This window comes from Lates calcarifer, linkage group LG4 (assembly GCF_001640805.2).
Source record: "Lates calcarifer isolate ASB-BC8 linkage group LG4, TLL_Latcal_v3, whole genome shotgun sequence".
Taxonomy (NCBI): Eukaryota; Metazoa; Chordata; class Actinopteri; family Centropomidae; genus Lates; species Lates calcarifer.
In genome coordinates this window covers 2,296,107-2,319,239 of record NC_066836.1, presented here as the reverse complement: position 1 = coordinate 2,319,239, position 23,133 = coordinate 2,296,107, and the positions used below count along the sequence as shown (strand labels likewise).

Below are 23,133 nucleotides of genomic sequence, written 5' to 3'. Positions count from 1 at the left end.
TTTCTGCCCACTAGTGGTGGAACAAGTTCTCAGATCCTCTACTAAAAGTAAAAATACTAATACCACACTGTAAAAGTACTCCACTCAAAGTACAAGTCCTGTGACTTGAGTGAAAGTGTGTGAGTACAATCAGGAAAATGTGCTCTAAGTATGAAAAGTAAAAGTACTCACTTCAGAAAAATCAGCTATTATACAGTTACATGTTATATAACAGTAAAACAGAAATTACATGTCATATTATTAGATTGTTATTACTCCTTCATTAACACACATCTTCTTTGCAGCAGCACCATTATGGTTAGTTAAAGTTGAGGTATTTTTAAGCAAATGAGGCTGCAATCGTTGATTATATTCTGGTTCCTGTTTGTTTGTTATCTTCTTTTATAACTGATGACTAATTGTTCATAAAAATGAGAAAATATGAAGATATGATCATCACAATCAAACATAGCTCAAGCTAAAAATCACAGTGCTTGATTTGTCTAACAACTATTCCAAACCATAAAATAAAACTCATTTCTCAGTGACAAAGCTGTTTTAATGAAGAAAGCTGAAAGGACAGAGACTGACTGACAAATGTTCTTCTGCTCTGAACATGAACACTGTACTCTGATGTTTCAGGAGGAAAACTGCCTCAGTTATACTCTCATATTAGTTTCACATTTTCTCCATCAGCTGTGAATCAGATCCTGGAATGAAGACAGAAAATATTTGATTTGTTCTTCAGGAAAAACAACTTTATTCATGATGTAAACCTTCAGTTTGTTCACACATTTAATCAAATGACTTGTTCAGTGATTTCATGAACAGATTCACTTCATCCACACAATCAGTTTGTTTAACCTGAATCTCACATATGGAAAAGAAAATAAAGAACAAGAACATTTGATCTTTTAAATGAATAAATGTAAGTGTAATTACAGATTTCTTTCTTTATAAAGTGAGAACAAAGTATCTATGACAAAAGAAGGTCTGGTGATTCCTCTGCTAAGGTCCATGCAGTGGAAGACAACCAACAAAAAGTGAGAAGATAAAGAGCTGTCAATCATTGATTGATTGACAGGTGATCTCTGTGCAGAAATGACACAACAATGAGCTTTTAGCAACAAACATGGAGACAATATAATTCATGAACTAAAATACAGATTTTGACCCACAGACCCTTAAATGACTTTTGTCTTATGTTAGTTTACAGAACTCAGCAGTGTCTCCATAAGAAGAATAAAGTGAAAGTCCAGCATAGAGAGGCTGAGTGAATGTGGTCTGGACTCTGTGGAGGAGAGTCATGGTTTCAGAGACGCTGTAGAAGGACAGAATACCTGCTCTGTGATCCAGGTACACTCCTACTCTGGAGGACTGAGGACCTGAGACTGGAGTTTGGATATTGTTGAACCAGAATTTATAGATTTGTTTGTCACAATTTAACGCCCAAGATTTATCATTGTGTCCAAATCCACATTCATATGAGATCCCTTCTCTGCTGATATTCTTGTATGCGACTGCTACACTGACCTCTTCTCCTCTCCACTCCACCTCCCAGTAACAGCATCCACTCAGACTCTACTCAGGACCTGAGACCATCTCATGAATCTGTCTGGGTGACTAGAGTAAGACTGGTCCTCTCTAGTTAATGTTGCTCTTCTGTTTCCCTCAGATAATAACAGCCATGTGTTTACAGTGTTTGGATCCAGTGTGATTTCCTGTGAATATCTTAAGAACTCAGCTCTGGTCTTGGGCTCTGGTTGTGACAGTAAAACATCCTCTTCAGTCAGTGTCAGTGAGATGTTTGTCCATTTCTCTGTCAGAATGTCCTGTAGTTTATCTCTGAGCTCTGACACAGCTGCTGTCACATCCTCAAAGTACCTCAGAGGACGGATCTTGATGCTGGATGAGTCTGTAGATTCACTGAGTTGTGACAGTGAGGGGTAGTTATGTAGAAACTGGTTGTGATCCTCTGTGTGTGAGAGCTGCTTCAGCTCAGCATCTTTCCTCTTCAGCTCAGTGATCTCCTGCTGCAGCTTCTCCTGAAGCTCTTTGACTCGACTCACTTCAGTTTTCTGCTGGGATCTGATCTGCTGCTTCACATCAGACCTTCTTTTCTCCATCAGATGGATCAGCTCAGTGAACATCTTCTCACTGTCCTCCGCTGTTTTATCAGCAGAGCGATTGATAGCCTCCACCTCCTGTTGAAGCTCCTTCACATCTTTCTCTCTGTCCTGGATTCTCTGCTGGATTTTTAGTCGACTCAGCTCCAGCTCTCTCTGCCTCTCAGTCCTTTCTGCTGCAGCTGAGACTGTGTCGTGGCCTTTATGTTCATCCACAGAGCAGAGATAACAGATACACTGCTGATCAGTACGACAGAACATCTTCATCACCTCATCGTGACGAGAGCAGATGTTCTCCTGGAGCTTCTTGGAGGGGTCCACCAGCTTGTGTTTCTTTAATGGAGCCACATCATAATGAGGCTGCAGGTGTTTCTCACAGTAAGAGACCAGACAAACCAAACAGGACTTGACAGCTTTCAGTTTCCTTCCAGTGCAGACATCACAGGCCACATCTTCAGGTCCAGCATAGCAGTGATCAGCAGGAGCAGCTTGGAGTCCAGTCTTCTTCAGCTCCTCCACTAAAACTGCTAACATGGTGTTTTTCATCAGGACAGGCCTCGGTGTGAAGGTCTGTCTACACTGAGGGCAGCTGTGGATTTTCTTCTGATCTTCTTCATCCCAGTGGGTTTTAATACAGTTCATACAGTAGCTGTGTCCACAGGGAATAGTCACTGGATCCTTCAGTAGATCCAGACAGATCGAACAGGAGAAGGTTTCCTGGTCCAGCTGAACTCCTTTCTGTGCCATTTCTCCTCTCAGTGACAATGACTGTCTGAGTTTCACTTTCTTAGACATTAGATGTAATTTGAGCTATGTTCTTAGCTAATGTGGCACTTTACTGAATGGGCCCGGCAGCAGTGTCATTTAGCCAAATGTTGGTTCCACCCATTTTCAATCAGTAAATCTGACGGGGAGGGCACAAGGAATGGTAGGTATGGACAGAGTGGAGCTTGTTGTGTTTGAGAGCAGGGTTTCAGGCTTTTCCACATTCCAGTACACGAAGTAGCAGTACGAATTAAAACTTTATTTAATTATTTATAGTGAAGCCTCCTTTAAAATATGCCCTTTGTTTGACAATATTTATGTTTTTAGTTGTAAATTACTTCTTGCACTTAAGACTTTGATAATTACTCCATCCCACACAACTTTTTCAGCTTTGGTTCAATTTACTTTTGTTGTTAAAAAAACAGTGATACAGAGTTATCAGAGTAAACTGTCACAAAAATAATAAAACTGCAGTATGATATTTTTTTGTATATTCAGTTAACTGTTCTGGGTCAACAGCTTAAATTCTGATTCATCCTGAGCCAAACCAGCATTCAAAGCTTCAAATAGGTTCAAACAAATATCTTTGCATCAATCAACTTGTTGGTTTCAGCTGTGAATTAGGAGGTATATAAATGAAGCAGGCCACCTGCCTTTTTTTTTTTTTCAATTAAACTTCTTGGGCATTTGTGCCTTCATTTTAAACACTCTGTGGAGATAGATCGTCTACATATATCCATGCAGACATGCAACAAATGGTCCTGTTGGTCTTGAATGAAACCATAGTCTCAACGCGTCAGTGTGTTTGCACCCTAACCATTCAACCATTAGGTCGCCACAAACTACCTGCTTTTATTCTTTTTAAAAACATTTTATTGATATTGTGTTTTTAGTTTCCTCCAAACTAATCAACAGACACGCTTCAATCATCGTCACAGCAGTAAAGTACGTTTGCTAACAAACCTCACTGCACTGCAGCTTTAGAAAAGACATGGAAAGAGACTGAACACAAGCGATTTTAGGAAACCATCATAATAAATTCGACAATAAACGCCCTGCTGATACATACAATACAATCAATTAGACAAAATGCACTAAAGATGGAAGCGTTATCAGGTTTTACTACATTCCAGGATGAGGAGCAGCAAGGTGAATTAAAACTTTGTTTCCTCATGCTTCATGCCAAATACTTCGACGCCCCATAGTTTGGTAATGGTGCCATATTTCTCTCAGCTTTCTTCAAATTCACTTTAGTTACTTTTATTGGTTAAAGAATAGGTGAAGAATGATCTGCAGTAATCAGACAAAACTCTCATTCAAATAGCAAAACTGCAGGACAATAATTTTTCTACATATTTATTTAACAGGTCAAATTCAGAATCAACCTGAGCCAAACCAGCACTCCAAGCTTCAAATGGGTTTCAACAAATATCATTGCATCAAGCAAGTTATTTGTCACAATTCTGAATCCAGAAAGACATGAATGAAGCAGGCCACCATTATTAACAAATAGTTGTCAGATGTGTGAAGGGAAGGGAACAAGGAAAAGTCTCAGCTGTGTTTGGGAGCAGAGAGAAGAGGGAGGGTTATCAGGCTTTGTTACATTCCAGGACAAGGAGTAACCGTGAATTAAAACTCATTTAGATTAAACAAACAACATAACACGTATGCCAGCATGGTGTTAGTGTTGCTCGTGAGTGTTTAGCCACTCAATAACATAAAATAAAAACCTGTTTATTTTGTACAGTCAGTGGTGTAGCACAAAAGTACGTGCAGCCTCTGTGGAACCCTTCCCTTGATACATGGATCATCACGCCTGTTCATGTAACTGAATCAACAAGTAAACACATGCACCTGCAGTGGTGTCAAGACAGTCAGAGAAGATAATAAAGGTCTGGTGATTTCTCTGCTAAGGTCCATGCAGTGGAAGAGAACCAACAACAATAGAACAAAAGATAATAAAGAGCTGACAATCATTGATTGATTGACAGGTGATCTCTGTGCAGAAATGACACAACAATGAACAAACATGGAGACAAAATAAACTGATGAACTAAAATACAGATTTTGACCCACAGACCCTTAAATGACTTTTGTCTTATGTTAGTTTACAGAACTCAGCAGTGTCTCCATAAGAAGAATAAAGTGAAAGTCCAGCATAGAGAGGCTGAGTGAATGTGGTCTGGACTCTGTGGAGGAGAGTCATGGTTTCAGAGACGCTGTAGAAGGACAGAATACCTGCTCTGTGATCCAGGTACACTCCTACTCTGGAGGACTGAGGACCTGAGACTGGAGTTTGGATATTGTTGAACCAAAATTTAGAAATTTGTTTATTACAACAACTTAATGCCCAAGATTTATCATTGTGTCCAAATCCACATTCATATGAGATCCCTTCTCTGCTGATATTCTTGTATGCGACTGCTACATTAATCTCTTCTCCTCTCCACTCCACTTCCCAGTAACAGCATCCACTCAGACTCTCTCTACTCAGGACCTGAGACCAATAATTAAATCTGTCTGGGTGATTAGAATAAGACTGGTCCTCTCTCTGTAAGGTTGCTCTTCTGTTTCCCTCAGACAATAACAGACATGTATGTGCTGTGTTTTGGTTGTGACAGTAAAACATCCACTTCAGTCAGTGTCAGTGAGATGTTTGTCCATTTCTCTGTCAGAATGTCCTGTAGTTTATCTCTGAGCTCTGACACAGCTGCTGTCACATCCTCAAAGTACCTCAGAGGACGGATCTTGATGCTGGATGAGTCTGTAGATTCACTGAGTTGTGACAGTGAGGGGTAGTTGTGTAGAAACTGGTTGTGATCCTCTGTGTGTGAGAGCTGCTTCAGCTCAGCATCTTTCCTCTTCAGCTCAGTGATCTCCTGCTGCAGCTTCTCCTGAAGCTCTTTGACTCGACTCACTTCAGTTTTCTGCTGGGATCTGATCTGCTGCTTCACATCAGACCTTCTTTTCTCCATCAGACGGATCAGCTCAGTGAACATCTTCTCACTGTCCTCCACTGTTTTATCAGCAGAGCGATTGATAGCCTCCACCTCCTGTTGAAGCTCCTTCACATCTTTCTCTCTGTCCTGGATTCTCTGCTGGATTTTTAGTCGACTCAGCTCCAGCTCTCTCTGCCTCTCAGTCCTTTCTGCTGCAGCTGAGACTGTGTCATGGCCTTTATGTTCATCCACAGAGCAGAGATAACAGATACACTGCTGATCAGTACGACAGAACATCTTCATCACCTCATCATGATGAGAGCAGATGTTCTCCTGGAGCTTCTTGGAGGGGTCCACTAAATCTGTTAACATGGTGTTTTTCATCAGGACAGGCCTCGGTGTGAAGGTCTGTCTACACTGAGGGCAGCTGTGGATTTCCTTCTCATCCTCTTCATCCCAGAAGCTTTTAATACAGTTCATACAGTAGCTGTGTCCACAGGGAATAGTCACTGGATCCTTCAGTAGATCCAGACAGATCGAACAGGAGAAGGTTTCCTGGTCCAGCTGAACTCCTTTTTGCGCCATGTTTCGTCTCCGTGACAATGACTGTCTGAGTTTCACTTTCTAAGAAGTTAAACTAGTTTGAGCTCTGATCTAATCTAATGTTTTTCTGTCATGAATTGGGCCTGTCAGCTGTCACACTTTACCACATGTTTGTTCCACCCACCTTCAATCAGTAAATCTGAAGGAGGGAACAAGGAAACGTGGACAGAGTGGCACCGACTCTGTTTGATAACAGAGAGAGAAGAGAAGGTCATCAGGCTTTGCCACATTCCAGGACAAGTAGCAGCATGTTGAATTTAAACTCTTTTAGAGTAAACAATTTAATGTGTATGCCAACATTACATTAGTTTTACTCAGGAGCGCTTTTAGCCACTCTATAAGATCAAATAATTTACTCTGTATATCTGTGTAACTCTGTTCTTTCCTGTTCAGCTGGTGAACCACACTATGCAGCAGTAGGTCAAGAGGTTCTCCACTGCGGACCAATAGAAGCTGGTCAGCAGGTGATGAGGGAGGGGAGCATGCTTTAACTTCCTGAGGAAGTAAAGCCTCTGTTGGGCCTACCCCACCTGAACCGAGATGTGTGTAGTCCAGGTGAAGTCAGCCGAGATGTGCACAACAGGAAACTTGAAGCTCTTTATCCACTCTACCTCCTCCCCTTGTATGCAGAAGGTAGAGTGCTCAGCGCACTTTGATTTCCTGAAGTCCTGGCTGTTATTTCCTTGGTTTTTGTGATGTTTAGGTCCAGGTTAGTGTGATGACAGCATTCTGTCAGATGCTGAACCTCCTTCCTGTGGGCTTACTCAACATTGTCTGATATCAGTCCTTCAGTTCTTCAGGATCCTTCTGGTGACTCCATCTGGACTAGCTGCCTTCCTCATGTTGACTATCCAGGGTTGATCTTACCTGATATTGGTGCAGCTGTATGGGGTTGTCCTTACTTGGTAGTGCAGGATGGGTGCTGGCTTCTCTGTTCCTGTGGTCAAAAATGCTTTATCCTCCACTACATCCCTGGTAAGTAGGATAAAGGCGCCCTCTTGTGTTGTGCATCAGTTTTCAGTTGTTCACCTGCTGTGATGTTCACTGCAGGAAGACGAGTAAAAACTTCACCCAGCCTTCGGCAACTTCAAACAACATCAGTAAAGACAGATTTAAATATATGTAATATCACACTGTGTCAGTTTGTTCACAGGAGTCACAGCCTGTAGCACTGATGCTGCATTCAGGGCACATGGGAAAGATGGAAGAGTTTACAGTTTACAAATATAATTTACATCAGCTTTCAGGTTGTAAATGGAACTTGAGAATTTGAGATTTGAGGCTAAAGGTTAAAATTTCTCTTCATTCCTTTGTTATGACTGGACATATTTCACTTGCCTGTGTTCTAGACTGTTGTTATTGACTGAGAGCACAAACAAAATCTTGGTTTTAAAAAGCATATTAGCATATCATATTAGTTTCACATTTTCTCCATCAGCTGTGAATCAGATCCTGGAATGAAGACAGAAAATATTTGATTTGTTCTTCAGGAAAAACAACTTTATTCATGATGTAAACCTTCAGTTTGTTCACACATTTAATCAGTAAAGTCTGTTAAATGACTTGTTCAGTGATTTCATGAACAGATTCACTTCATCCACACAATCAGTTTGTTTAACCTGAATCTCACATATGGAAAAGAAAATAATGAACAATCTCCTCATTGATTAATATCATGATAATTATAGTTTTATAATACTTTGTAGTATCTTATTTCTACATTGATTTGAACAACATTTGATCTTGTAAATGAAGAAATGTAAGTGTAATTACAGATTTCTTTCTTCACAAAGTGAGAACAAAATATCTGTGATAAAGGAAGGTCTGGTGATTTCTCTGTTAAGGTCCATGCAAGAGAAACAACAACATACAAATACATCAATACAAATATTCAACAAACATTTAGAGACAGAGAAGTTTATATTTTCATGTGGAGAAATGTCAGTTTAGATAAAGAAAAGTCATCATGAGCAGTGATATCCTCCATGGCTCCAGCTCCACCTGAAGAAACTTAAACATCAACAGAACAATAAATGAGAAGATAAAGAGGTGACGATCATTGATTGATTGACAGGTGATCTCTGTGCAGAAATGACACAACAATGAGCTTTTAGCAACAAACATGGAGACAATATAAACTGAACTACAGAGTTCAACCAACTACACCTTAAATGACTTGTCTTAAATGAGTTTACAGAACTCAGCAGTGTCTCCATCGTACAAGTTAAGCCGAAGTCCAGCATAGAGAGGCTGAGTGAATGTGGTCTGGACTCTGTGGAGGAGAGTCATGGTTTCAGAGACGCTGTAGAAGGACAGAATACCTGCTCTGTGATCCAGGTACACTCCTACTCTGAAGGTCTGAGGACCTGAGACTGGAGTTTGGATATTGTTGAACCAAAATTCATAACAATTTTGTTTACAATTTAATGCCCAAGAATTGTTGTTGCGTCCAAATATACATTCATCCGAGTACCCTGCTCTCCTGATATTCTTGTATGCGACTGCTACATGAACTCCTCTTCCTGTCCACTCCACCTCCCAGTAACAACGTCCAGTCAGACTCTCTCTACTCAGGACCTGACACCATTTAGTGAATCTGTCTGGGTGATTAGAATAAGACTGTTGTTTACATGTTAGCGTTGCTCTTCTGTTTTCCTCAGACAATAACAGATGTGTCTTTACTGTGTTTGGATCCAGTGTAATTTCCTGTGAATATCTTAAGAACTCAGCTCTGGTCTTGGGCTCTGGTTGTGACAGTAAAACATCCACTTCAGTCAGTGTCAGTGAGATGTTTGTCCATTTCTCTGTCAGAATGTCCTGTAGTTTATCTCTGAGCTCTGACACAGCTGCTGTCACATCCTCAAAGTACCTCAGAGGACGGATCTTGATGCTGGATGAGTCTGTAGATTCACTGAGTTGTGACAGTGAGGGGTAGTTATGTAGAAACTGGTTGTGATCCTCTGTGTGTGAGAGCTGCTTCAGCTCAGCATCTTTCCTCTTCAGCTCAGTGATCTTCTGCTGCAGCTTCTCCTGAAGCTCTTTGACTCGACTCACTTCAGTTTTCTGCTGGGATCTGATCTGCTGCTTCACATCAGACCTTCTTTTCTCCATCAGACGGATCAGCTCAGTGAACATCTTCTCACTGTCCTCCACTGTTTTATCAGCAGAGCGATTGATAGCCTCCACCTCCTGTTGAAGCTCCTTCACATCTTTCTCTCTGTCCTGGATTCTCTGCTGGATTTTTAGTCGACTCAGCTCCAGCTCTCTCTGCCTCTCAGTCCTTTCTGCTGCAGCTGAGACTGTGTCGTGGCCTTTATGTTCATCCACAGAGCAGAGATAACAGATACACTGCTGATCAGTACGACAGAACATCTTCATCACCTCATCGTGACGAGAGCAGATGTTCTCCTGGAGCTTCTTGGAGGGGTCCACCAGCTTGTGTTTCTCAAATGATGGAGATTCATAATGAGGCTGCAGGTGTTTCTCACAGTAAGAGGCAGGACAATCCAAACAGGACTTGACAGCTTTCAGTTTTCTTCCAGTGCAGAAATCACAGGCCACATCTTCAGGTCCAGCATAGCAGTGATCAGCAGGAGCAGCTTGGAGTCCAGTCTTCTTCAGCTCCTCCACTAAAACTGCTAACATGGTGTTTTTCACCAGGACAGGCCTCGGTGTGAAGGTCTGTCTACACTGAGGGCAGCTGTGGATTTTCTTCTGATCTTCTTCATCCCAGAAGAGTTTTATACAGTCCATGCAGTAGCTGTGTCCACAGGGAATAGTCACTGGATCCTTCAGTAGATCCAGACAGATCGAACAGGAGAAGGTTTCCTGGTCCAGCTGAACTCCTTTCTGCGCCATTTCTCCTCTCAGTGACAATGACTGTCTGAGTTTCACTTTCTGAGAACTGAAACTAGTTTGAGCTCTGATCTAAACATCATGTGTTTCTGCAGTGAATGGTTCCTGTCAGCTCTTGCACTTCACCACATGTTGGTTCCACCCATCTTCAAACTGTAGATCTGAAGGGGAGGGAACAAGGAAACATGTGGACAGAGTGGAGCTCACTGTGTTTGAGAGCAGGAAGAAGAGGGAGGGTTAACAGGCTTTGACTTATTCCAGGAAGAGGAGCGGTTTGAATATATGTGTATCACCCATTTATACAATTTAGCTTTTTCTCATTTAAAAATACTGACCTCAACTTTTAGGTGATAAACGTTTCTTGGCATCTCTGAGTTTAGAGATGATTCCCCAGTTTTCAGAATCAGCTCTTCTGTTCTCCTACAGTACACTTTGATGAATCTTTCTATAGATCACATTAATTCAAATACTGCTGTATGAGTAATGAAATTCTCAAATTTTATTTATAATATAAACATATTTGATTAAGTCATTTAGGCATTTTTGAATAAAATGAGGTAATAACTTAAAAAAAATAAACTACAAAACTACAGTTAAAGTGCACTAACCATGATGTTTTATACTCAACATATTTGTTACAAATCTTACCTTGGCCTAAAAACATGTTTCCAACTTCAAACGAACTGAGTTGAAGTTCTTTATCCTCCACTACATCCCTGCTCAGCAGGACAATGGCGCCCTCTTGTGTTGTGCATCTGTTTTCAGATTTCAGTCTTTAACCATCTGTGATATTCACACTGACCTTTGTTCAGTTTAAATAACAAGCAGTGAAAGAGTGGAGGGATGGAGTTAGAATCACTGGGATTTTTAATTGAGTGCAGCTTGTATAACTCCATTTAATATCATCATTAAGCCTGACTTCTTTTTACTCTGATGTACCAACATGGAAAAACTTACAAGACATAAAGACTGATCTCTCCACCTCATGGTCTTTCCTCTGTTGTAAAAAAGACATCGCTCACTTGGTGAAAGATTATTCAGAAAACTACTTTGGAACCTAAACTCTCCACCAAACTTCAATCATGGTAAACTGGAATCAAAGTAGTCTGATTATCTTGTGTTTATTCCCATGCAGTTTTACATGTAGCCGTTAAAATTAAGATACAGGTCTTCATACAGTATTCATATAATGTAAATAGTGCAGCAGTTTTACCCGTAATGATGCAATAAATTCATGAAGGCTGAGAGATTTTTTTAATCCAGTGTGTGTCTCCTTCCTACAGATTTCCACACCTACAATGTGCGAGCAGGCTTGTTGTGTGATCTGCCTTTTGTGGGTGTTTGATCAGGTTTGACATCCTCTGTTAAGAAAGTCAATAAAATGCCATGACTTCTTTATTGTAGGACCAAGTATGTGAAGTTGGACCGATCACAGTGACAGCTGATAGAGGTGCAGAGGCCTGGCTGGATAACGTAACAACCCCACAGGTTTATGTTATGGACAGCAGTTCATTTTGGCATGGCAGAATAGTTACCGGAATGCACCTTGTGAGTTTTAGTTAATTACTCTATTGAAAATGTTCCGTATACAAGCTTGTGCCTTCAACTTTTGGCACCTTTACTTCTGAACCAGGAGCTGCTCACACTTCACAACTCATCACAACTCTACATGCTTCTCTTAGAAATATAATATCCAAAATGAAGGTCTGTGCTTTGTAACTTGTGCAGAGGCCAAGCAGCAGGAAAGTCATACAGTATATGCTAATGTAACATATTAGCTAGCCAAAACCAACAGATGTCCATCAGCGTGCAGTGCGGTAAATTGCTCAAATACTAAAACATAAGCTATCATGACATTTTTGAAATGAGTTTCTACCCCAATTGTTTATAATTATGGAAACCCATTTATTACAGCTCAAACAGATCACTGCATGTCTTAGAAAATAGGACTAGATCTCAAATAAACCACAAACCATACCAGCTGTGATTTTGACTTCATAGACACTCATGTTTATGAGGCACTTCATTAGATGATTTGAAGGAATATTTGGATTTATCAAACCGCCTGTCCTGAGCTAAGAAATTAGCTGAGGCTTGTTAGCATGTAGTCAGAATACTTCACTAAAACCTAACTGTTCACTGTAAGATAGCTTGGTAGCTCAGGGGTTAATATTATTATTTGTAACTAGTTGGTACTATTATTAGAAGGAATCACTGACAACACTTTTAGCAAATTAGCAGCAAATTAACAAACAATTCTATAAAACACTAGCAAAAGCTGTGTCTGAAATCTCTCCCTTTTCACCATATAGTGCACTCAGTTTACCCTGTGTGATTTTATTGAGTGTCTGAATTATAAGTGTGAAATGTTTGCATTGTTTACTACTTAGTGTTTATGCAAACAATCCTAAAATGTAACTTGTCGGATTTTATAGTTGCAAAACTTCATCATCACATAACAATACACGTCTTAAGTGATGACGCACGATGACGAAGGTTTGTAAATGTTTGAAATCTTGATCTTCTGCTCACTACAGAGTCAACTTCTACGTATCTACAGAGAATCAGTAATGGAGGGAGTGATTTTAGTCTCAGCCTCAGAATGCGGTCAAGTATCTAAGGTCAGAGGTGGCTGGCGGGGCCTCAGCAGTCGGACTCGGGCATCCTCTCGGGCCGAGCCGATTGGCAGGTGCCGGGCGGGGTGAAGACGTCGGGGTCGCTGATGCCCAGCTGCAGGTTGAAGAAGCGGGTGGACGTGGTGACGCTGCTGTTCCTGGTGTAGGTCTCCTGCACCGGGTAGCAGTCCTTCATGGTGTAAACGCCAACCCAGGTCTCATCTGGTGGAGAGACGAGCAAGACATTACAGCAGCTTACAAAGGAGGAACTGGAAGTTTTATTCCAACAGATAGATTTGGTAAAACCTGTCTGGCATGAAAGAAGGGAACCTCAGTGGAAAGTTTGTCTCATTCTGAAGCAGCAATGGGAAGCGATGAATGTAGACTGAGCAGGTAAATCAAACACTTATTTTGTCTTGCATTAAAAACCAGTCTTACGTTGGCGTGCCGGCTTCCTGTCCGACCACTCCTGAACCTCCACGTTGTCCCCAGGGCCTCCGATGAAGTACTGGTCCTCAAAGGTGGAGTTGTCGGGGATGTCGAAGGGATCCCAGGTGTCCGTAAGAGCAATCTTTGAGCAGTCCTTGGTCTTCTGGTCGATCTGGAACATCACCATGCTCTGGTACAAGTAGATGTACTCGAAAAACCTGAAGCAAGGTGAGACAAAGGGGTTTTTTTGAGATGGGGGTGGTTTCTGATCCAAATCAAGGATATAAAGATCGGAGAGTATCAAATGATGTCCGAATTTTGCGTTTGAATACATCATCAAGTCTTGACTGTACTAAGGAGCTGATGTTGCTTTAACAAGGAACTTTTTCATTTACTTTAACCTCCTAATAAAGGGAACAGTAATGGCCTGAACTATAATCCTCAGTCTCAATTAAATAAAAACTGTTGCCTCAAAGTTGGAAGTAAAATATCATTATGTGCTGTAGCTTTAAGACTCTTCAGTGTTGAACAGGGGTGTCCACACTGAAAACTCAACAAACCAAAGTCGAGTAACAGGCTTTGTGCTTGTTTACCAGACAGTTTCTGAACTGCAGACCTCGGTCTTGGCAGAGAATCAGTGTAAATAACACACCTCAGGCAGCTAACAGGGGTCATTACAGGACCAGTGTGTTGGGGGATCTATTGGCAGAAATGTAATAATATTTATAATTATGTTTTCATTAGTGCGTGATCACCTGAAACTAAGAATCGCTGTGTTTTCGTGAGGTTAGAATGAGGCATTTTACGTCTCCATAGGGAGCGGGTCCTTTTCCACGGAGCCTGCTATGTTGCACCACCATGTTTCTACAGTAGCCCAGAATGGACAAACCAAACTCTTCTGAAGGCATTTTGTGTATTTATGTTACCTGAAATGACCTTTTATAGAAGACAAGGTTTCTTACCCTAAAAATAAAACACCTATACATGTGAAAAAACACAAAACTATAGCTGATGAATTCATATTTATTGTAAATTAGATCATTTACTATCCTCCTCTAAAAGCTGAAGGCTCAGTCAGTTAGTTCTCATTAATGTCTTAACTCGTCTGTAAAATATTAGTGAATCAAGATTAAATCTTTCTAAAAGATATCTCACTAGAAACTCATGTTTTATTATCATCATTATTATTATTACTGCTACTTTGTGTACTTGTTTACGTTATAAAGTTTTGTAGATCTTTTGGGTTGCCATGTTGTGAAAAATACCTCAAACTGATTAGACTGTATGAACGCTATTTTCATTAATTTTTTTAGCCATTTCTCTGCCTTTTATTAAAGCTGACAACATGTACAATAACATTCTTATCAGATTATTCACATGGTAAGTGTTTGTCTGTCAGAGGTTCATAATCAATCTGTCAAGATTTATTAAATGATTTAGTCACATTACTAATGTCATTAATGACAATTTATAAACCTTTTAGAAAAGATGTCAGTGTTATAATGTCTTTATCATTATTGTTAATATTTATTTAGTAAAATGTTGTATTTTCATGTGTATATAAACTTATTTAAATGATAATAATAATAAAATAAAATAAAACATCTGTGACTATTCACTTTCCACAGGATCTGGAATAAAATTGTTTTGTTAATATTTTATTTCACCTTTAAAGAGTATTATTACCATGAAAAATAATGAACACAGCCAAAGAGATTTTTAAAATCTGGCAACCCACAGTTAGTTGTTATCAAAGGCGTATAACTGATCTGTAGTAAATGTTTTATAAACATTAATGAAGCCTTTATTAACTCTTTATAGGAAGTGGTGCTGTTGATATTTATCAGATAGTGTTTTTTTGTATTTGCAAGTTTATTTAAAGATATTTTGTGTATTCCATTTGTGTATTTCGATATTCCTGTAAATATAATTTGGGAAAATAACAGACTGATATTAACATTATTACCCGAGGAGAGATGGATCTTACTTCTGACACGGGGTGTGTTTCTTGTGCTGCTGCAGGACTCGGATCCTCTGGTTCAGGCCGTCGTAGGAGACGGCGGCGCGGCTGTTCCTCCCGGTGCTGTGGTCGTACAGCACCCACCTGCCCTCCCACTGCAGCGGGGCGAGGCAGGGCCCGGCTCCCGCCGACGCGTTCAGCCCAGGGAGGCCGAGAACCGAGGCCCCGGCAGCGGCTAGAAACACGAACAGCAGTCGGTGCATGGCGTCTGGAGAAACCGGAGTCCCGTTAACTGGACCCGTTGTTGTTACTGCTGGGAGCGGGCGCCACCTGCTGCTGACAAGGTGGCGAGAGTAAGGTGAAGTCTTTCCGGATGTGACTTTCAAAATAAAGTGGAACTAAATCAACACAAGTAGTCAACTAAAATATTCACAACAAAAACGAAACGCAGACATAAAACTAATATTAAAGGTTGGGATATTTATGTAGTATCGTTATGTATAAGAGGTTTATTTACCTTTAGTCCTTTAGTCATTAAGATGTTTTCGAGCTTACTCATATTTTTATATTTAACCTTATAATTTCAGTGAGATTCTACACAAACGAAACACAACAGCAACAAACACAGTTCAGAGAATAAATAATTTACAAATAGCTTGCAGTATTTTATTTAGAGTAATAAAACATTTTTTTATTATTGGAAAAATATGATCGTCTCCTTTTTAAATGATATTATTTATATATATTTATATTTTTTTTGTTTTGTTTTGTTATTTAAGATTTCAATCTGTAATTTTCGAATAAAATCTTTTAGAAAATGTTGGTTCCGACAAAATATATGCAAAATAAAAGTCTGGATGAAAAGGCTTATGGTTAAATATTTCAAAAGTAAAAGCCCCGGTTTTAAAAATCTAAGTAAAAGCCCCATTGAAGAAAAAACTAGCGAGCCAATTAGAAAGAAGTTACATTTGCACTCTAAGTATAAGAACAGTAAATGTATTAAACTCAGAGTGTTAGTTATAAAGTTCAAATAAATTTCTTTAATGTAGAAATAAATTTTGGTTGTGGTCCTCCTCCTCGCCACCAGAGGGCGGACGCCCCGCCCCCCCGGTCCATGTTTTTTGACGTCACACAACCAACATGGCGAAGGCAAAACGTGGGAATGCGACTTCATCGTCGAAAATGGCGGATAACAGCGATAAACAAGCAGAAAAGTTCAGTTTGATGCTGGACTCCAGCGACGACGAGGCGCCCGAAGAGGTGACCTTTGAAGACTCGAAGACTCAGGCTTTACGGAGCATGAAACAGGCGCTGGACACGGCCAGGAGGTAGCTGACGGTTCATGTGCATGGGGAAATGTTTAAACCAAAGTCCATTCAAAAACAAAATGTGTTTTTGTGCTAGTGCGCAGAATGTGAGTTTTGTAATGAGGCTCTGCTTTTGGACTCTATGAGTGCCGATAGACAGATTGTTTAACGGACTTTGTTGTGATGATCTGCCCCATATGAGTAAACACTCAGCCGGCACAGAGTTTAACAGGTTAAACCAGGATATGTTCATGTGTTGTGTTAAGGAAGGATTTTACATGTTTGCAGGGAAAAGGAGCTGCTGAAAGAGAAGAGGAGGAAGAGACAGGAGCTGTTTCAGGAACAGAAGGTAGGTAAATTAACTCCGAGCAACACGTGATGCTTCAACCCTGTCAAGCAGCTGAAGCCTCATTCTGCTGACTCCCACAGAAAAGGAAACTCTTACCGGCTGATGTGTTGGAGGAAATCGACCCCACGTCTTCAAAGTAAGTTTACTGACCTCCGTCATTTTGCAGCTCTTTGATTTTACTCATTTTCTCTTCTGTCTCTGCTCAGCGAACATTTAAATCTTCTTTATTTTTCCAGGAAGCCGAGACAATCTGAAGATGAAGGTGAGGAAGCTTCCCATCCTTCTGTCAGATTTTAAACATTACAGCAGCAGAATAAGCTTCAGATTAGTGTGACTTATTTTCTCAACCTGTTCTCACCAGCTGAAGAGGAGCAGCAGAAAGGAGATGGAGAGAAGGAGCTGCGGAAGAAGAAAAAGAAGACGAGGGGGAAACTGGCACACTCTCGAATGTATGTTAACACACCTTTCATTGTAGTTTATGGCAGTTAAATAATAACACAGACTTGTTTGACTTGTCTCCTTCCTGTTTCAGTCTAAAGGGAAACTACACTGTGGCTACGTTGGAGGAGCGATCGATGGCGTCTTTCCAGCAGCAGGCGGCCGAAGATTTCATCCAGTCCAGACTGTACGGACCAGGGAGCTGCAGGACCACAAGTAAGGAGGATACGGATAGGAGATCAACATCAAGTCTTAACCCAGTCTTAACATCAGGGCCTGTATTTCTTCAGACTTCCTACAGAGATAGATCTCTTTGTTTAAATCTAAACTAGCATCAATACTTGGATGTCTCTTTTTCTGTTGAACCTGCTGATCAGACTCATTATTCATGGTGAAATAAACTAAACCCTGCAAGCTACACTCTGTGGCAGAAGTCTGTAAAGACGATGATCTGTCTCAATTTGAGCTTTGCTACAGCGACGTCTTCTATCGTCCCACTGAGGTTTCCACTCTCCTCGGATTCCTGCTGTGGAGACGACAGCGACATTCACAGCTTTCAGTCTGACTCTCAGCCAGTCGTCCGGCTGAAGGTATTCACTCTGTGTCCTTCTGCTTTCAGGTAACGAGCTGCTCTCCCTCCAGAACAAGAAGGGGTGGAATAAAAGTGCAGCGGTGCAGTTTGTTAAAAAAGACTGGGGTAAGTTCAGTAGAATAAACCATGGATACTGAAAGTGCGCATGAAGAGTCAGTACACAGACTGTGGACATTTTCATTAGAGTTAGTTTGCTCTGGTCTGAATCAGTGCAGAGTTCGTATTTGATGAATTGTCTCCTCATTGCAGTTTTTTTGCACAGATAAAAGCAGGTTTAAGCAAAAATGCATCACTAAAAGCCGTGTGCGAAGTTTCCCTGCTCTCGTGTCTGAAACCTGCTCAGGCCAGACCTCAGTTTATTCCCTGTCTGCAGAAGGAACTGTTGATTTTTACAGCTATAAGCTCAAACTCGCGGAGTACGCTGGGTCAGATCAGGGTCGACTCCCATTCCAACTACAACCGAACCTCTCCAGAATTTGTTTGTGATTTGACTGAGACCACCTCTTTCAAAGAGTCCCCTGTGCATGATTGCTGCGTTCAGATCCCAAACAAATTGTCCAGAGAGGGGAGAAGGGACTAAAGTTCAGGTCAGGCACCTCAGAGCAATCCAGTAGAACTCGATGTTGACAGGGAACAGAACTTGGGAGCAGATTCACGGGGCACTGCCTCGCAAATATCAAAGAAAACAACAAGCATGTTTTTGAATAAATTTCTCACCGTACACGCCTTCTTTCAGTCTCGGAGACTGTGAGGTCTTCTGCTTTGATGACGTAGCCGTAGACCCAACTCTTCTCAACCGGTGATGATCTTTGACCTGAAGGTTGGATCATCCCGGGCCTGTTGACAGAGATCCTTGTAGACTTTGACACGATGCTGCTTCTGTTCTTTCTTTAAATCTCTAATGTGCACCTAAGAGTGGTCACAAAAACATGTATAACACAGATCTCACATGTTGCTCACAGCGTCTGCATTCGGATTACCACGATCGCTTACAGGATTCGTCTTGGAACCATTTGATCGCACCTCATTTAACCCTCAAAAATCCAGTGTTGCTCAATCTCTAATCTCTGTCTGATCTTCCAGCCTGTAAGGAAAAAGCCAAAGCAGAGAAGCTGAAGAAGAGGTGGATCCACAAGCAGCACATTTCCTCCTGCTGACCGGTCATCACTAAAACCTCAGCCTTGGTCTGCAGACCTTTCTCTGCACCGGTCGCACACTGGATTTAAATGGACACCAGTCGTGGCCGACCGTCTGAAATGCGGAGGAAGACGTTGTTTAAATTTAGGCCGGGACACAGTGTGGAGTTAATGTGGGAATGGCAGCAGCCTCAATCCCTCAGTTTATCACCAGGACTCAGGCAAAAGATAGAAACACTTTGTGTCCTGAGACTGACTGATCAAGCTCTTTTCCACTGCCTAACAACCCTTAAACAGGGTTCTCATAACCCGATGCTTTTCCTTGTGTTTATAAACAGAGAGTTTTCTTCACATATCAATGTTTCAATGTGTTTACAAACAGCAGGAAATGTGGAAATACATTTGTTTCGGGCTTATGGCAAAATATGCATCTGTAATGATAATTTTCTTAGAAAGTTCATTACTTAGATGTGAGAATAGGATGATCTCCTTGTTTTCTGTTAAATGACTTTAATAAATGTTTGTTATTAGTGTCACATTTTCTCCATCAGCTTTGAATCAGATCTTAGAACGAAGATGAGAAAATATACAATTCTTAATGAAAAACAACTTTATTCATTATTTAAACCTTCAGTTAGTTCACACATTTAATAAGTGAAGTCTGAATAATCAACGGTCTCCTTATTGACTTTGAACACAATAATTGCAATTGTATAGTACCTCATAGTGTCTTATATTTAGATCAGATTGAAAAACAAATAAACAAATGTAAATGCAGTTATAGATTTCTTTCTGTACAAAGTGAGAACAAAATATCTGTGATAAAGGAAGGTCTGGTGATTTCTCTGTTAAGGTCCATGCAAGAGAAACAACAACATACAAATACATCAATACAATTATTCAACAAACATTTAGAGACAGAGAAGTTTATATTTTCATGTGGAGAAATGTCAGTTTAGATAAAGAAAAGTCATCATGAGCAGTGATATCCTCCATGGCTCCAGCTCCACCTGAAGAAACTCAAACATCAACAGAACAATAAATGAGAAGATAAAGAGGTGACGATCATTGATTGATTGACAGGTGATCTCTGTGCAGAAATGACACAACAATGAGCTTTTAGCAACAAACATGGAGACAATATAATTCATGAACTAAAATACAGATTTTAACTGACTTCTATCTATTTGAGTTTACAGAACTCAGCAGTGTCTCCATCAGAACAGTAAAGCCAAAGTCCAGCATAGAGAGGCTGAGTGAATGTGGTCTGGACTCTGTGGAGGAGAGTCATGGTTTCAGAGACGCTGTAGAAGGACAGAATACCTGCTCTGTGATCCAGGTACACTCCTACTCTGGAGGACTGACGACCTAAGACTGGAGTTTTTATATTGTTGAACCAAACTACATAACTTTTTGTTTCACAACGTAACGCCCAAGATTTGTCATTACGTCCAAAATTGCATTCGAGTGAGAACCCTGCTCTCTTGATATTCTTGTATGCGACTGCTACACAAACTCCTTCTCCTCTCCACTCCACCTCCCAGTAACAACGTCCAGTCAGACTCTCTCTACTCAGGACCTGAGTCCATTTAGTGAATCTGTCTGGGTGACTAGAATAAGACTGTTGTGGACTCATTCTTGTTGCTTTTCTGTTTCCCTCAGATAATAACAGCCATGTGTTTACTGTGTTTGGATCCAGTGTGATTTCCTGTGAATATCTTAAGAACTCAGCTCTGGTCTTGGGCTCTGGTTGTGACAGTAAAACATCCACTTCAGTCAGTGTCAGTGAGATGTTTGTCCATTTCTCTGTCAGAATGTCCTGTAGTTTATCTCTGAGCTTTGACACAGCTGCTGTCACATCCTCAAAGTACCTCAGAGGACGGATCTTGATGCTGGATGAGTCTGTAGATTCACTGAGTTGTGACAGTGAGGGGTAGTTGTGTAGAAACTGGGTGTGATTCTCTGTGTGTGAGAGCTGCTTCAGCTCAGCATCTTTCCTCTTCAGCTCAGTGATCTCCTGCTGCAGCTTCTCCTGAAGCTCTTTGACTCGACTCACTTCAGTTTTCTGCTGGGATCTGATCTGCTGCTTCACATCAGACCTTCTTTTCTCCATCAGACGGATCAGCTCAGTGAACATCTTCTCACTGTCCTCCACTGTTTTATTAGCAGAGCGATTGATAGCCTCCCCCTCCTGTTGAAGCTCCTTCACATCTTTCTCTCTGTCCTGGATTCTCTGCTGGATTTTTAGTCGACTCAGCTCCAGCTCTCTCTGCCTCTCAGTCCTTTCTGCTGCAGCTGAGACTGTGTCGTGGCCTTTATGTTCATCCACAGAGCAGAGATAACAGATACACTGCTGATCAGTACGACAGAACATCTTCATCACCTCATCGTGACGAGAGCAGATGTTCTCCTGGAGCTTCTTGGAGGGGTCCACCAGCTTGTGTTTCTTAAATGTGGGAGATTCATAATGAGGCTGCAGGTGTTTCTCACAGTAAGAGGCCAGACAAACCAAACAGGACTTGACAGCTTTCAGTTTTCTTCCAGTGCAGAAATCACAGGCCACATCTTCAGGTCCAGCATAGCAGTGATCAGCAGGAGCAGCTTGGAGTCCAGTCCTCTTCAGCTCCTCCACTAAAACTGCTAACATGGTGTTTTTCACCAGGACAGGCCTCGGTGTGAAGGTCTGTCTACACTGAGGGCAGCTGTGGATTTTCTTCTCATCCTCTTCATCCCAGTGGGTTTTAATACAGTTCATACAGTAGCTGTGTCCACAGGGAATAGTCACTGGATCCTTCAGTAGATCCAGACAGATCGAACAGGAGAAGGTTTCCTGGTCCAGCTGAACTCCTTTCTGCGCCATTTCTCCTCTCGGTGACAATGACTGTCTGAGTTTCACTTTCTGAGAACTGAAACTAGTTTGAGCTCTGATCTAAACATCATGTGTTTCTGCAGTGAATGGTTCCTATCAGCTCTTGCACTTCACCACATGTTGGTTCCACCCATCTTTAGATCTGTAGATCTGAAGTGTTTGAGAGCAGGAAGAAGAGGGAGGGTTATCAGGCTTTGACACATTCCAGGAAGGGGAGCGGTTTGATTTGTTGTGTTCAACCCTGTTTACAATAGAAAATCAGTACAAAGCACAAATCAATGTATAGATAACTAATCTGTTTAGATGTAAGTGTTGAACTCTTTGGTGAATCTTAAATTTAAAGTGGAGTTTATCACATTTCTATTTATGGAAGTATAGGCTTCATTAGAATATTTGATAATTAAATATCAGTAACTATCTTGCAGCTCTAAGTCAGTTGACCTCAGCAAACACTGGGTATAATAAATGGTTAAAACTGGTGTGGTTGGTTTGTTAGAGATGGTGTTTATCAGTCAGTCAGTGGTCATCACATCCAGTGGTTTTTATGAAACATAATCAACTTTTACCAACATAAGAAATGTTCTCAGCTGTTTGTCACCTCACCAGGCCCCTTAAAAATGTAGTGTTGTACCTCTTCTAGTCGTGTTTGTGTTTGTCCACCAGGTGTCCCCCTTGGCCTAGTTTCTGCCTGTGACAATTATCACCTACTTTAAATGGTTGACACAAGAACATTAAAACCACCTGCACAATATTCTATAGATCTTCCTCGTGCTGCCAGAACAGCTCTGACTGGTTAAGACATGGAGTCCACAAAACCTCTGAAGGTGTTCTGTGGTATCAGGCACCAAGAGGTTTAAGACCTGTGAGTTGTGAGGTGGGGACTCCATGGATCTAACTTCCTTCTCCAGCACATTCCTCAGATGCTTGATTGGATTGAGATCTGGGGAGTTTGGAGGCCAAGTCAACACCTTTAACTCTTTTGTCATGTTCCTCAACAGTGTTTGCACTGTGGCAGTGTTAAAGTAGGTGGTACATATCACATCCACGTGAATGCAGGGTTTCCCAGCAGAACACTGCCCTGAGCATCACACTGCCTCCGCCATCTTGCCTTCATCCCAAAGTCCCACACATTTAGATGCACACACCCAGCTACATCCACAAACTCACTGAG

At 41.1% G+C, this 23,133-nt stretch overlaps 6 protein-coding genes across 7 annotated transcripts; 1 reads left to right on the top strand and 5 right to left on the bottom strand.

Annotated features, from left to right (window-relative positions):
* Nucleotides 1–807: 807 nt before the first annotated feature.
* On the bottom strand, nt 808–2,867 carry LOC108884773 (tripartite motif-containing protein 16-like). The gene is given in 2 exon segments (XM_018678849.2): nt 808–1,559; nt 1,562–2,867. Coding segments are annotated over 2 exon segments (1,671 nt in total). The 5' UTR covers nt 2,853–2,867; the 3' UTR covers nt 808–1,179.
* Nucleotides 2,868–3,929: 1,062 nt separating this feature from the next.
* Nucleotides 3,930–10,511, bottom strand: LOC108884771 (tripartite motif-containing protein 16). Of its 2 annotated transcripts, XM_051069784.1 has the most exons (2): nt 8,779–10,511; nt 3,930–5,153 (listed from the first exon to the last, which is right to left on the bottom strand). In XM_051069784.1, exons 1-2 carry the CDS (start codon nt 10,268–10,270, stop codon nt 4,969–4,971), a joined length of 1,677 nt encoding a protein of 558 aa, XP_050925741.1. In that variant the 5' UTR covers nt 10,271–10,511; the 3' UTR covers nt 3,930–4,968. The 2 variants fall into 2 exon arrangements, with proteins under 2 accessions (XP_050925741.1, XP_018534362.1); XM_018678846.2 differs by lacking the exon at nt 3,930–5,153 and having other exon boundaries at nt 7,886–10,505.
* LOC127142395 (tripartite motif-containing protein 65-like) lies at nt 5,400–6,394 on the bottom strand. The gene has a single exon (XM_051070205.1). The coding sequence runs from the start codon at nt 6,392–6,394 to the stop codon at nt 5,447–5,449; it is 948 nt and encodes a 315-aa protein (XP_050926162.1). The 3' UTR covers nt 5,400–5,446.
* An 861-nt stretch (nt 10,512–11,372) lies between the features above and the next one.
* On the bottom strand, nt 11,373–15,633 carry epdr1 (ependymin related 1). Its single transcript, XM_018678852.2, has 3 exons — nt 15,299–15,633; nt 13,321–13,529; nt 11,373–13,104 (listed from the first exon to the last, which is right to left on the bottom strand). The coding sequence occupies exons 1-3, from the start codon at nt 15,532–15,534 to the stop codon at nt 12,911–12,913; spliced, it is 639 nt and encodes a 212-aa protein (XP_018534368.1). The 5' UTR covers nt 15,535–15,633; the 3' UTR covers nt 11,373–12,910.
* Nucleotides 15,634–16,377: 744 nt separating this feature from the next.
* On the top strand, nt 16,378–19,629 carry nol7 (nucleolar protein 7). The gene is made up of 8 exons (XM_018678851.2): nt 16,378–16,599; nt 16,867–16,927; nt 17,008–17,063; nt 17,164–17,189; nt 17,289–17,376; nt 17,460–17,581; nt 17,985–18,062; nt 19,041–19,629. The coding sequence occupies exons 1-8, from the start codon at nt 16,412–16,414 to the stop codon at nt 19,112–19,114; spliced, it is 693 nt and encodes a 230-aa protein (XP_018534367.1). The 5' UTR covers nt 16,378–16,411; the 3' UTR covers nt 19,115–19,629.
* Nucleotides 19,630–19,680: 51 nt separating this feature from the next.
* On the bottom strand, nt 19,681–21,976 carry LOC108884772 (tripartite motif-containing protein 16-like). The gene has a single exon (XM_018678848.2). The coding sequence runs from the start codon at nt 21,951–21,953 to the stop codon at nt 20,277–20,279; it is 1,677 nt and encodes a 558-aa protein (XP_018534364.1). The 5' UTR covers nt 21,954–21,976; the 3' UTR covers nt 19,681–20,276.
* Nucleotides 21,977–23,133: the final 1,157 nt, after the last annotated feature.

What these genes read in the sequence shown, in the direction of transcription:
- LOC127142395 (XM_051070205.1), bottom strand. Translation starts at nt 6,394, where the DNA reads ATGGCGCAAAAAGGAGTTCAGCTGGACCAGGAAACCTTCTCCTGTTCG.
- LOC108884771 (XM_051069784.1), bottom strand. Translation starts at nt 10,270, where the DNA reads ATGGCGCAGAAAGGAGTTCAGCTGGACCAGGAAACCTTCTCCTGTTCG. An exon ending in TATCCAAACTCCAGTCTCAG is followed by an intron (nt 5,154 to 8,778) that starts GTCCTCAGACCT and finishes CTCCAGTCTCAG; the next exon opens with GTCCTCAGTCCTCCAGAGTA.
- epdr1 (XM_018678852.2), bottom strand. Translation starts at nt 15,534, where the DNA reads ATGCACCGACTGCTGTTCGTGTTTCTAGCCGCTGCCGGGGCCTCGGTT. An exon ending in AAACACACCCCGTGTCAGAA is followed by an intron (nt 13,530 to 15,298) that starts GTAAGATCCATC and finishes ACCTTGCTTCAG; the next exon opens with GTTTTTCGAGTACATCTACT. An exon ending in CAGGAAGCCGGCACGCCAAC is followed by an intron (nt 13,105 to 13,320) that starts GTAAGACTGGTT and finishes TCTCTCCACCAG; the next exon opens with ATGAGACCTGGGTTGGCGTT.
- nol7 (XM_018678851.2), top strand. Translation starts at nt 16,412, where the DNA reads ATGGCGAAGGCAAAACGTGGGAATGCGACTTCATCGTCGAAAATGGCG. An exon ending in AGCTGTTTCAGGAACAGAAG is followed by an intron (nt 16,928 to 17,007) that starts GTAGGTAAATTA and finishes TGACTCCCACAG; the next exon opens with AAAAGGAAACTCTTACCGGC. An exon ending in AAACTGGCACACTCTCGAAT is followed by an intron (nt 17,377 to 17,459) that starts GTATGTTAACAC and finishes TTCCTGTTTCAG; the next exon opens with TCTAAAGGGAAACTACACTG.
- LOC108884772 (XM_018678848.2), bottom strand. Translation starts at nt 21,953, where the DNA reads ATGGCGCAGAAAGGAGTTCAGCTGGACCAGGAAACCTTCTCCTGTTCG.